The following is a 12461-nucleotide window of genomic DNA, read 5'->3' as shown; positions in this document are numbered from 1 at the left end:
GGCAGCCACAGGTCAAATCCCAGTCCTCTCAGCCACGCCTCACTCTGCAGTTACTCACTGCACGATACAATCAGAGACAAATCCACTTTCCCCTGACTGAAAGTGAGCAGTTATCAGTGTGAGAGCCAGTGAGGAAAACACGAAGACAATTCGTCTAAAGTAGGCATCAAGAAATCGAGATTTAAAAAAAATGTTAGCAGCACAAATAAGAGCACATCAAACTGATACAGCATTTATTTATTTCAGAAACTTTTAATACTGTGATCACTGCAAATGTCTTTTTCATACTTTTACATTTTACAAAGACAATGGATCTGGGATGTAAACAGTATTTTCAGTCCCGTAAAACGTATGGTCCTTTTAAAATTGTGTGCTTTATCTCCAGTGAGAGCTGATCAGCTTACTGTTAAGTTTGTTCTTCCTGTAGGAGCAAACGGAACGGATCACGACACACAGTGGTGCAGAGGCTGCGTCTCTGAGCTCTGAGGAGCCTTCTGTCCCCTGCTGCAATCACTGACCTCGCAAGTTGAGCGTGAAAATCATCCTTACAACACAAACCACATCCAGCCAGTTCTTTCCTGATCAGTGATGTTTGAGGACAAGTTTGGTTCACACTTTGTGAAGTGAACAAAGCACCATCCTCTGTTTGACAGAAGCTGCACTGGTAGAGAATCTACAGAGCAACATCTAGACAAGCGTGCACAGGAATGAATCAGTTTACCCTTCTTTTATCCAACACCTGCAAACACAGTTAGTTCTACTGAACATTGTGCAAAGGATCTCAACAGTAAGATATTACAAAAAATAACTTTTGAACATCTTAACATTCACATTTCCATCTGTCAAGCAACAAAAACAAAGCGGAGGAGGAAAACAAATCTATATGAACTGTAAAATAATGCATCATTTACAACTGAAAAACTGGACCGGTATAGGTGTGTTTATGTCTAAGAGACAGCTGTCAGATTAATGACACTATAACATTTGCACAGCACATTTTGACATTTGGCCATACTTCATTTGAAATACAAAAACCAGAGCACTTTCCATGTACATTTAAATGTAACATTGCCTTCAGTTAGTTCAATTCACTCACTAAAGCATCTATGTTTTTATGGACATAACATCAGTGTTAATGGTCAACTAGTTGCAATCAATTTTTTTTTATGGATTTAGAACAATCATACCTAGAATACACATCTTTATTTATTTATTCTTTTCAAACCATCTTTAGGATTTCAAATAGCAGGTTGGGTACTGCAGTGATTTTCACAACTGACCAGCTTTTTGAAACCATTAAAACCAAATCATCCGTTGACACTTTACAGGTGTAACTGCTGTGCATGCAGATCGGGAGGAGATTCTTAAAACAGAACCCAGACTTGTGCTAAAAGTCCATGCATGTCTCTGCAAAACTGCAGGGCTGCATGAATTAGCCAGCTATGATCAACATCACATTTCTTTAGGCTTACTTTTCCACTCTACATTCACTTTTCTTCGTGCTGCTCTGTGCTATGCTGCAGGACTTTAAATGGGTCCATTAAAAAAATAATAATAATTCAGAAACTCTGTCCCCAGTTTCTGAATTCTTAAAAAAAAAAAAAATTAAATGGATGTGAGGATAAACACCCTGATTGAGACAAAAGCTTTAATGGATTTGCTGAAAATGAGCTGAATCAACTTAAACACTCCTGGATGAGTGAATAGCTTTGTGGTTCCAGCGCTTGTTTAATAAGGGCCTGTCGCTCTGATATACATGCATGTAATTAAAGCAAAAGCACACAAAATCCATATACTTCACACACACACACTTTCATCTCCGTCTCCCTTTGCTAGCCTGGTTGATTGTATTCAGTTATTATATGCATCAAACACATTGCAGCAGCCATTTCTCTGCACAAACTGTCGTGAAGCTGAGTAAGCTACTTTGAGTATGAACTTGATTAAAAGTTAAGTGCGTCAAGGGAGTGTGTGTTACTGGACCAGGTGTGTTTATCTTTCAGGATGAAGATGAAGAGCCTTTCCCTTTTATCTATTCACCAGGTGCTATTTCAAAGGCACGTCCCTGCTCTGCCTGGGCGTAAATGACCAAAAGAAGCGACTGTAGGCACGGCTGGACAGGCTGATGTACATTCACACAATGAGAACACGCACGCTGCCAGTGGTGCAGCACCTACTGTAGCTTCCTCATATCATGTTCTTTTTTTCATATACCATATGCATTTTTTTTTTTACTTCCTGAAAATATCTCCTTCCAGCAAAAACTGAACCTGAGGAAAACTGTAGATGTTATGCACAGACAACATCCACACAAAATCTGCTCCTTTTACTAAAAATTAACCTTTGATTGTCTCTAAAAGCTGGCTTATGATTCTTATTCCTGTTCTGTATGTTTGTATGGCCTCATCGTTGATGTCTGAGTGATCTCTAAAGAGGCATTGGAAAGAATTACAGTGACAGGCAGCACATTTACAAATTGTGACATTTTCACTGGTCACCACTAGAGGGCACTGTAAGCAACACGACAGCAGGCATGGGCACCACAAAACACAACATAAAGCAGAATAAAAAGCATATTGTCAGGCTTTAGGTAGAATTAAGAAAGAAAGCCATTTAAATAATACAGCTAGTGACCACTTGTCTTGAGGAACTAAACACTTATGTCAGTTGTACTGTACGAATAGAACAACTCATTTATTGGAATTATAATACAAGGAAATAAATTAACCTCGGAAAAAAGAACTCCAAAGCTTCCCTCCCAAAATGATCTCTGTTATTTACTATCAGCTGGCCCTCTGTATCCCAGGCAGTGGGATAATGAGCAAAGTCCTCACTTTCCTTTTTGCCCCTGAGCGCAACGTTCAGTGGAAAAGGACGAAGGCTCTTGTGCAGCAGAGATTCTCGTAGGTGAACACTCCAAATCATATTTTCCCCACTTCAAGCTTCTTTTCAGGGATAACACTCCCTTTTTTGAGGGAAAGACAGTAGTCCTTACTTCTTCCTATTGCTTTTAAGACACATAAAACTGGGATGGACCACAGCACTCTGGATCAGTCATGTTTTATGGCACTACTTGCCGATGGCTTTTAGATGTACTCCTCTTTCGGGTGTTAATTTGTGCTGTAGAGACACAAAGGAAATTGTAATCCAGATGTGAGTGATAGAGGAGAAAAAAGAAGAAAAAAAACTGTACAAACAGATTTCCCTCCTGAGCAGATGCGCACTGACCCTTCTTTATGTCCGAGGCTGGCAGTCCAGGGATTTCCGCTTTAATAGAGGCAAAACACAGGCGCTAAATTTGTTCACTCCATATACAAGCGAAGGAAACAAAAAGCTCTTCTGTGTCCTCTGATGTTGTGGGGCTTTAGGTTTATCGTTTGTATTTGTGCTCCAGCAAATTCTGGATGGCTTGACTCACAGATCTGTTGCGTACCGGTCTGACTTTGTGTGGCATTTCAGTCGTCTTCTTTTAAGTCACCTGCATGTCTGTGCGACCCCGCGCTGAGGCAGCTTTGATTTGGCACAAAAGACTCTTGTCCCCTTTCAGAGCAGCTGGACACCGTTTCAAAAAAAAAAAAATAGCAGGGGAAAAAAGAAAAAAGAAAAAAAGGAATGAATCGAAATGTGAAAGGCCAAATGTCCTAAAAAGAGAAGCATATCCACGGAGCAAAAAAAAGCAAAAGAGAAAAAGGGTTGATTCTTTATTTTTACTTCTGGAAAAAGTGCGAAGAGTAAAGTTGACTTCTTCAGGAAGAAGAGGGAGGGGAAGAGCTTTCCTCTTGTCGGCAGTTTTGCAAAGATGACTTTAGATTGATCATTTCGGAGAGTAAAAATTAGTCCTTCGTGATCTCATGACCGAGACTGAGATTTTTCTTGTATCCAATCCTCAGAACAAGAGGAGCCAAGGTCTCATGTTGAGGCCAATGAAAGGTGGTAGAAGGGTTTAGCATTGGGCTAAATGAGTCCAACAACGAGTCTCACCTTGATCCCCTCTGCCTCTTCACCCAGACTGTGTATGCTGATGAGTTGTGTATCTGCTTGTGGGAGTTTAAATTTGCAGGTGGGTGTCAGTTCATGTCAATAGTGTTGAAAACCCACTCAGTGAACTTCTTGAGCTTGGCAGCAGAAGTCTGGGACTCCTCCTGCAGTCTCTGGTTGTCCTCCCAGAGCCTCTTGATCTGAGCCTGAAGCCGCAACTTTTCTTCTCGCTCCTATAAGGGAAGAAGGGCAAGAGTTAATCTGTAGCTCTTCTGCATGAGTGGGCAATGGCTAGTCAAGTAAATAAGGTGGAAATTGTCTGGTGCACTAAAGTGAAGGGGTGAAAACAGGATCAAACACCATGAGAGAAGTTTAGGTGCATGCTTTGTTTACAGCAAATCATCCACAAAAGTGCAGTAACACTTAGCCCTCCACAAGTCAACCATGACTGAGCGCACAGTTTCCTAAACACAAAAAGAACAGCATGGCCTTGATGTTAATGACTCATTAAAATAAACACCACCTGCATGACGTCATAAAAGTTCATTTCCGATTTGAAAGCAGTCACTGCCTCGTGTAATGGCGGATATGTTCAAAACATTGGAAATTAAATTACTTGTGTATTTTTGTGAGTTTACATGAATGTCTCAGGCCTGCGGACAGTCAATTAGATTTAACCAAACAATTTTGAGGGCAGATTTTAATGAGCCGAGTTGACATTTTGAAATCTGCATGAGGTACAGCAAAAGTAAATCATGAGCAGCGGGCAAGAACATAAATATTTAGGCTTTCTCTCTGTCCAATAAAGAAACAACATGGAGAGAAGCACCAAGACTGGAATATTATCTATCAGCCGCCACCGTTTGCGACCAGCTGGGGGTGACTTAAGGAGTTCAAAGTAATGTTAGTTTTCCTAATTTATTGCCATGTTATGCTAGAAGCACTTTCCCACATCTCACAGACAGGTGAATGCTTTCTATGAACTGGGAGGACAGGTCATATTAAACTACTGGGGGAGAAAACGTTTCAGTGTGTAGAGGTCAAACTAATTAAAAGTCCACAAAGTAAAAAAGTAGCAGGTCAAAACAACTCAAACCTTCAGAAGGCACAGCGGACAAATGATCCCATTAGCTTCAGTCTGGCAGAGTCTGTTGTATGTGGACACCAAAGCGGATAAGTTAAGCATACAGAAATATACCTTGATGCTGAATTTATAAATAAAATATTACAGCAATGTGGTTCCATGATCAATGAGCAAAGCCCAGTTAAAAAAATCTTGTAAAAGCAAATCTAGGAGGAGATAAATATTCACATTTCTGTGCTGGAACATAGAATTTCTCTTTTATTTTCAGCCATTTATTAGATTCATTAATCGACTAGCACAACAAAATTACTTAGAGGCCTTGATATGTCGCAATTACCCTCTCATACTAAAACTAAAATATTTGAATGTTTTCAGAAAGATGTCGATTCAGTGCCACACTGTGCTGCTTTTGGTCCTACGTTTAGATTTGAACAGCAACAAGGGGAGTGAGGCAGTTCAGTAACAGACGGAGCAAAGAAAACTTCTGACCTGCGACTGTGCTCCCACCACATCCTCTCTGACTCATTCAACATCTTTGTCAGCTAGCGCTGACATGGAAGAGATCACAGGTGTCACAGGCTGTCAAAAGGGTGAATATCTATCCGTGTTAAGATTAGGTGCGTTGGAATCCACCTTCAGATGACTTTATGTGCTGGCAATGTCAGAGGTGGAGCGTAGTCGCTCAACTAAAACTGGCATGAGCATCATTTTAAGGAGAATTTTTAACGACAGCACTTTCAGCCTAAATGGAGGCTAAATATAAATAAAAATGTTAACTTGGTTTGGTATTTATACATTTTTCTACCTTCTGAAAATCGTCAAACTCATTCAGGAAGGTGAAAAACATGCTTCTGACATTTATGAATCTAGATCTGTGAATAAATCATTTGATAATAATAATAATAATACTAAATCAATTGTACATCATATTTAGTCTTAACGTCTATTATAGACCAGAATGTGATGTCATTTTATTCTACCTTGGGTGACTGAGAATCTTTTTCTAACCTTCAGTTTTGAAAAGACTTCCAAGATCGTTTTCTAAAGTTACAGCAAAGAAGAGAGTTCTACAGTTTCAGCCTCAACGTCTCAAACCACACAGCTGTTTCTGCCAATGTTAAATATTTTCTGCAAAAAAAAATCCGCAAGGATAAATATAAAGTGCCACTGGTTTCTGATGGAATAAGTACAGTGAGGTATCCAGTTTTTTTTTAAAAGTAAAAGTCCAAATCATCCATCCAACATGAACGTATCTCTGGAGTTAACAAGTTATAAGATTGCATGCCTTTATAATATTATAAACCATTTCTTTATTGGACAGCATTAATTATTTCATGTGCAATTCTCATTGAATGAAAGTCATTTTTGTACTCAAGAAAGCTGTTTACTGTCCATCAAATGTCCAACAGACCAAAAGCCTCTCACCACCCAATAACAAAGACACAAAATGAATCTGTAATTCCAAATTAGAGTTGTGTGGAATGAAATTTCCATAGTTTATAAATTAGTTTCCAGGGAAGGATGTCTCGCTGATGAAATGTTGACTTAATAGGAAATTCAGTCTGCCAGAAATCAGACAAACCTGCCCACAACACGCATCAGAAATGTGGAATATTAAATCAGAAGCAGTCATCATTTATAACCACTTTCTAATTTCATGTAGGCTTCAAAGTCGAGATAATCACCGAAGATAACTGATGTGAGGATATAAATAAATATTGAAATAAAAAGGTATCATGCGTCCGCATATCAGTGAATCTTCCAGCCAATTCAGGCAAAGTTATGCTGCATTGAGGTAGAGCTCAGCTGGTGCAGCTGATGGAGGGCAGCTGAAATGCTTTACCTGGACCACCTGCAGCTACCTAGACCTTGCGAGACTTTAATGTCACGTGACAAGGTGACGTCTGATGTCTATTACTCATAATGCATTGGGACATAAACAAGAATGGTGGGCTATGATTGAAAAAAAATGTTCTCACACACTTTAAAATAAAAAAAAATTAAAAAAAAGAATAAAAATAAATTAAAAAAAAGAATCACTGGTTGTGTAAAACTAAAGCCAACGTTAATGTAAGAAGCCATTCGAGTTATATCAAACAACAGTTGGAGGATCTGCAGTGAAATGTGAGTCAGCAGTTAACAATGAGCAGCCGAGTGGAACCAAAACAACATTGTTCGTGTTCAACAGCTGAGGGTGTATTTCAGATTGAAAAGTAAAAAGTAAACTATTTATTTACACCCCTGCTTCCTGTTCCACTTTATATGCAGATCAATCGGAGCCTTTCATCTTTTATCCCTACAGGCACTCGAAACAGAAAGTTCATCAGCACAGCATGGAGTAGAAGTATACATGCAGAGAAGATTTCTTAAACTCTGCATGCAGACCAACTGAAGCTCTGTGAATACAGGTGTGATTGTGAACTGTGTATAAGGTCCGTCTTACCTTCTTCAGGTCCTCCTGGAGCATCTTCACCATGGCCTCTAGTTTTGTCACCTTCCTCTCCAGCCCGATGTGACCCTCACTTTGGAAAGAAACATACATCTCATAAGGATGGTTTGTTAATGCAATCAATCGAGCTTTAACAGGAAGTGGCATTCTTAGGCACGTAATCTGTCAGAACTGTAAACATGGTAAATACCAGGGATTTTTCTGACAAACTGACTCGTTCTGTAAAGACAGAAATAACATGTAAAAATCGAACTCGTAAAGGCGGGATGAGTGACCTGGATGAGGGCCGTGACAGTGGAGCCGGCTGCAGCTCTATGTGGGGCTGCTGGGGACTGGAGGCGCCGCTGCTTCGGTGGTTTGAATCCCCAAAGACGAAACTTCTCTGAACTGGGAGGAAACAGAAATGGCATTAACAGATAGATGTGTGTGCGTTTGTTTGCATTTAGTAAGAGTGTAAATTGTTTTTTTTCCCTTACTGTAGTGTGTGTTTCTCTCATTCTCAAAGGTACTGGCCACATCCACCAGGTGTGTCCACTCTAGAGAACTGTCCCTATCTGAAGATGGGAGGGGCATCAGCTCCTGAGGGAGAGGTCCACGATGACGCTCCACCAAATCCACCAATGATGTGTCAGATGCTGAAAGGTCACCTGTTCATTTAAAATGTGATAAGCCTGACATGTAAAAATAAAATCTCTTACTTCTATGACCACTATGCATTTCTAATCTTTAGGGGGCAGCATATGCACATCTGAAAGCACATCTACCACACTGGCTTTCAGCTTATTTTTGCTCTTTAATCTAAATAAACCACATACATGAGTGTGAACCTGTTAGACTTCTTGTACTCTGTTTTAACCCAATGGATGAATTGATAACTATGGTAACCAAAGATGGTGTTTAAAAAAAGCAGCTATAAGTTCTATAACTATAAATAAAATATTATAAAGTGGTCAAAGCAGATTTAGTTCCACAGAGATGCGTCTGTAAAATGCATCAGATACGTTTCTGTTACAAACTAAGTGCCATTTGTTGTGAATGTGGTGAAACAGCAAAAAGAAGGCTATTCTCCAGTCCCCTTTCTTACCATGGAGTTTGACTCCCAGCTTATAGGAGGGCCGTCTGAGGGGCACGCCACGGGTGGTGGGGGAGCGCGGTAGGGTGGAGCAGCTAAAGAGAACATCGGAGCTAAGTGCTGGTTCAGTCACTGAGTCACTCATGGTGGGGAGGCGCTGACCACGATAGATGCTCTCATCGGACAGGGTACGATGGAGAGAGCGGCGGCGGCTCAAGGGCTGGCCAGGCGGAGACTTCTGGCCATGCTGTGGAGGGTACAGGGTGGGGGTGGAGATTAAGTTTTACTTTAAAATTCATGACCGAGCAGAATCTGATTAAACAGCTGTATTCAGTCTGGACTTTTTTAACTACATTTAAATATACACGACAGGTGAACAACTTCTTCATAACTTCAGAGTGTTTTCAAACTTTAATAATGATTAATGATTGACGTTACTTACACAATTTACACCGACAACAAAAAATCTGAACGGAATGTCAGAACTGCTGAACAACTAGCTGCTACATATTATTGTTTTCCACTAAAAAATGATAGGACTACCTCTAAGGAGACCAGAGCAACTCCACTTAACACAAATATTTGATGAAATGTAAAAGCTGTTGAAAACTAGTAGCAACTAAATCCAACACTAAACTCACTTCTGTTTTTTGGCTGTCTGTAACAAGACTCCATAAAAGTACCTTTTCCTTATGTTTTCGTGGCGGTGGGGGACTGTCGGGAGTACTGTGCCTCTTCACATCTTCTTCTATAGTAGATTTTGCATGAGGCTGGGGTGAGTGCATGTCTCTGAGAGAAGGCCTGGCTGCTGGGGTTGGAACCACTTCCCCTCCACTCTCCCCTGGAGATTTCCTAAAACAAACAGACAACAAGATTGTATATGTTGCAGATGTATTTGTCTAATAACCCTCGAAAACAAACCCAAGTGGTCTTTTTTGGCGTCAACTGTGCAGCATTTCATTACGAATAACGTTCAGTGACTCATCTGCAATACTTTCCTCAGCCACAAGGAGGTAATCAAGTAGCACCCATGTCATTCCTGCTGGAAAGCATTAACAAAAAAGAGTGGGTGGATAAAATGTGATAACAAGTAAATGTAACAGGATAAAATGTTCCCTAGTCTCATATGCCAGAGCTGCAAAGAGTAAATGGAAAGCTCACTTTTGTCATCCCAATATAGATAAAGGAAAGCAGAAAATAAAGTTGTGCTTGTGTCAATATTAAAGCAACACCGTACCACACAAAATGTATAAATGGATGCTACTTTGATTGTAAATGAACTGCAATAAACTGTGCTGTGTCTCTGTGTGGCCCTGTAATGGACGTAAGACCTATCCATGGTGTACCCTGCCTCTCGCCCAATGACAGCTGGGATAGACTCCAGCCCCCCTCGAACCCAAATTGGATTAAGCGGGTATAGAAAATGAATGAATGTATACACTGCACTTGCCATTGCAATCATGTGGCCCTCCCCGCAGAAGCTTCTAGGTTTAAGGAAAAAAATGTACACATATCAGACCCATCTGATAATGGCCAAATCTCTGGTGAAGCTGAGTGCTTAGATAATATCCCACTGTTTGTGAGATATGTGGGTGTTATGATCGATGACCATTTGTTGTATGATCATTGTGTTCACCGGGAAAGTCACTTAGAACTTTACAGCCCAAGAAAAATCAGGCCAAAACTGACTGGCGCTGTAAGCCAACCTCTTGTAAAAACCATGGTTATCTCTTGCCTCGACGACAGCAATGCTCTTCCAGGAAGTTTCCCAGCATGCTCTGTGAAAGTCTTACACGTGGTCCAGAACCCAGTGGTGCTTCTGGTTTTTACTCAACAAAAAAAGGACACATATCACTACACTACTCACTGAAAAACACTGGCTACACATGGCTGGCTAAATCAAACTCAAGTCATTAATGCTTGCCTGCAGAGAAACTTTAGGGTCTGTACCCAGCTGTCTGAACTCACTGATGCAGGCTTATGCTACTTCTTGAACGCTTCACTCCTCTTACAAACAAAGCCTTGTACTGCCACTGCTACACACAGAGCAGTCTAAATATAGACTGTTCTCATTTGTGGTTTCACAATAATGGAATAAGCTACCAAATGCTACCAAAGGTGGGGTGTCCCTTTCAATCTCAAAAAATCTCTAGAGGGACATTTAGGGTGTCATACACCAAGCCGACAACTGGCCGGCGGGAATGTCTGGTGAGTCTGTGACCATCTGTCTCTCTTAGGAGTGTAATGCTCTGTTGGAGCCCATTTTGGTTTTCTCAGCCAATTTGTCATGTTAAATCACCATCAGAGAGATCACTGACTGGCTGTTCAGCATAGAGAATGAACTTAATGCAACATTAAGCAAGTTATTTTTCAGTGCATAAAGCTTAAATGCCTTAATAAAAGAATACATGTACAAAACTATCTCAAGACGTATTAGTTAAAACTAAAACGCAGGTTTTCGAGTCAAAAACATTTTAAAATAGCCAGTAACTGAGCTAAACCCATGTTGGACAATAAATCCTGAGCAAATAATGGCCTACCTACCTTTATGCAAACAATGTTTTGTTAACATTTTTTACCTTATTGAAAACTGATAACTAACTCCTGCTCAGTTCTGCACGGCACAGTTGTGTCTTCTTGCTAATGCATACATTGTACATTGAAGTTGGCAGTTGGAAGTCGTCTTTGTGGTATGTTCAACTTTGAGAAGTGTATTCTTCCCAACACTGCTGATGTGAGGAGACAAATCCTCATGCAGCACCCGCATCTGAACAAACCAAAATGCTCTTGAAAACATAATAAAGACCAACTGCCGGCAAGGGCATACTATCTACAAACAATTTAAAAACTTTTCTTTTCTTTCTTTATCTATTCTGAGGGAAACCAGAAGAACGTGTCGTGTTTTGGGGTCTCTTTTGAGACATGATTATAGGTAAGTCAATGGGTTCTTCGCTCCACGTGGCCACGCAGTTATGAAAAATGCTTCTTGTTTGGGAGGAATGAAAATGACAAATGAGATTGTATTTGACATGTTACGTTACCAATTGCTTTCCTTCTCATGCACTCATTTGCTATGCAAAACAGCCTATTAGAGTGAGCTCTCACTTACAAACCACATGGGTATTCACTATGATGAATGAGCTGAATAGAAAGAAAAGATAAACAAAAATATATTAAAAAAAAAACCTTGATGAAGTCCGACAGTGCAAACGGGGCGTGACACAATGCTTCAGCCATAACTTAAGGCCAACTGTTGGCTTGGCATACGAGAGCTCCAAGACTTATCTCTTCATAGAGCACCTCCTCTCCTAACACCTTTCACACATTAACATGCTTAACTTGCACTTAATTCTTTGTCTGTCTTTTAAATAGATAGTACTGAATCCTAAAACCAGGGTTTCTGATTACACAGAGGGCTTGAATGTTGCTTTGCACTTCTAAGTCACTTTGGATAAAAGCTTCTGCTAAATGTCTAAATGGAAATGTGAGATATCAAAACCAGACTATGGCTCCTTTAAGCAAGAGATTTAAAATCCAACAAGCTCCAGTGCCATAACGAGGATTTATGTTGCATGCACATTAGTTGAGACTACAGATGAAGACCAGCTATAATGTTTTTACTATGTTTTCTTCATGTGTTCTCACTTGCGCGTGTCTCCAAAGTCAACAGAATTGATGGTGGAGCCAGGTTTCCTCCAGCCAATCAAATACTTGGATTGAGCTCCCTGGCGGGGGTAGAAGCTCTTGGGCCCAGGAGACACTGAAGACTGAGATGAAGGGGAGGTTGCTGAGGATGATGACTCCTCTCTGGGAGAGCTGTGGCCAGAGTGCCTGGAAAAACAACAGAGGTAGGAGAGTGGTTTTTTTTTTTTTGTTTT

The 12461-nt window shown here is 40.4% G+C and overlaps 1 protein-coding gene across 5 annotated transcripts in view; it reads right to left on the bottom strand.

Moving 5' to 3' along the window:
* Positions 1-219: 219 nt before the first annotated feature.
* Positions 220-12461, bottom strand: part of sipa1l1 (signal-induced proliferation-associated 1 like 1) — an 82717-nt gene continuing 70475 nt past the window's right edge. For 4 of the 5 annotated variants that reach the window (XM_075459864.1, XM_075459867.1, XM_075459866.1 and 1 more), the window contains 7 exons: positions 12229-12414; positions 9267-9435; positions 8596-8830; positions 7988-8158; positions 7787-7898; positions 7506-7584; positions 220-4211 (listed from right to left, as the gene is read on the bottom strand). In XM_075459864.1, coding sequence (XP_075315979.1) covers positions 4068-4211; positions 7506-7584; positions 7787-7898; positions 7988-8158; positions 8596-8830; positions 9267-9435; positions 12229-12414 — 1096 coding nt within the window. In that variant the 3' untranslated portion in view covers positions 220-4067. The remainder of the gene's footprint in view (positions 4212-7505; positions 7585-7786; positions 7899-7987; positions 8159-8595; positions 8831-9266; positions 9436-12228; positions 12415-12461) is intronic. The other variant, XM_075459868.1, reaches the window with a different exon arrangement.

The sequence above is a fragment of the Odontesthes bonariensis genome, chromosome 24, assembly GCF_027942865.1.
Source record: "Odontesthes bonariensis isolate fOdoBon6 chromosome 24, fOdoBon6.hap1, whole genome shotgun sequence".
NCBI classification, from domain to species: domain Eukaryota; kingdom Metazoa; phylum Chordata; class Actinopteri; order Atheriniformes; family Atherinopsidae; genus Odontesthes; species Odontesthes bonariensis.
Note: the sequence above shows the minus strand (reverse complement) of the source record. Positions and strands in the feature narration are given on the sequence as shown.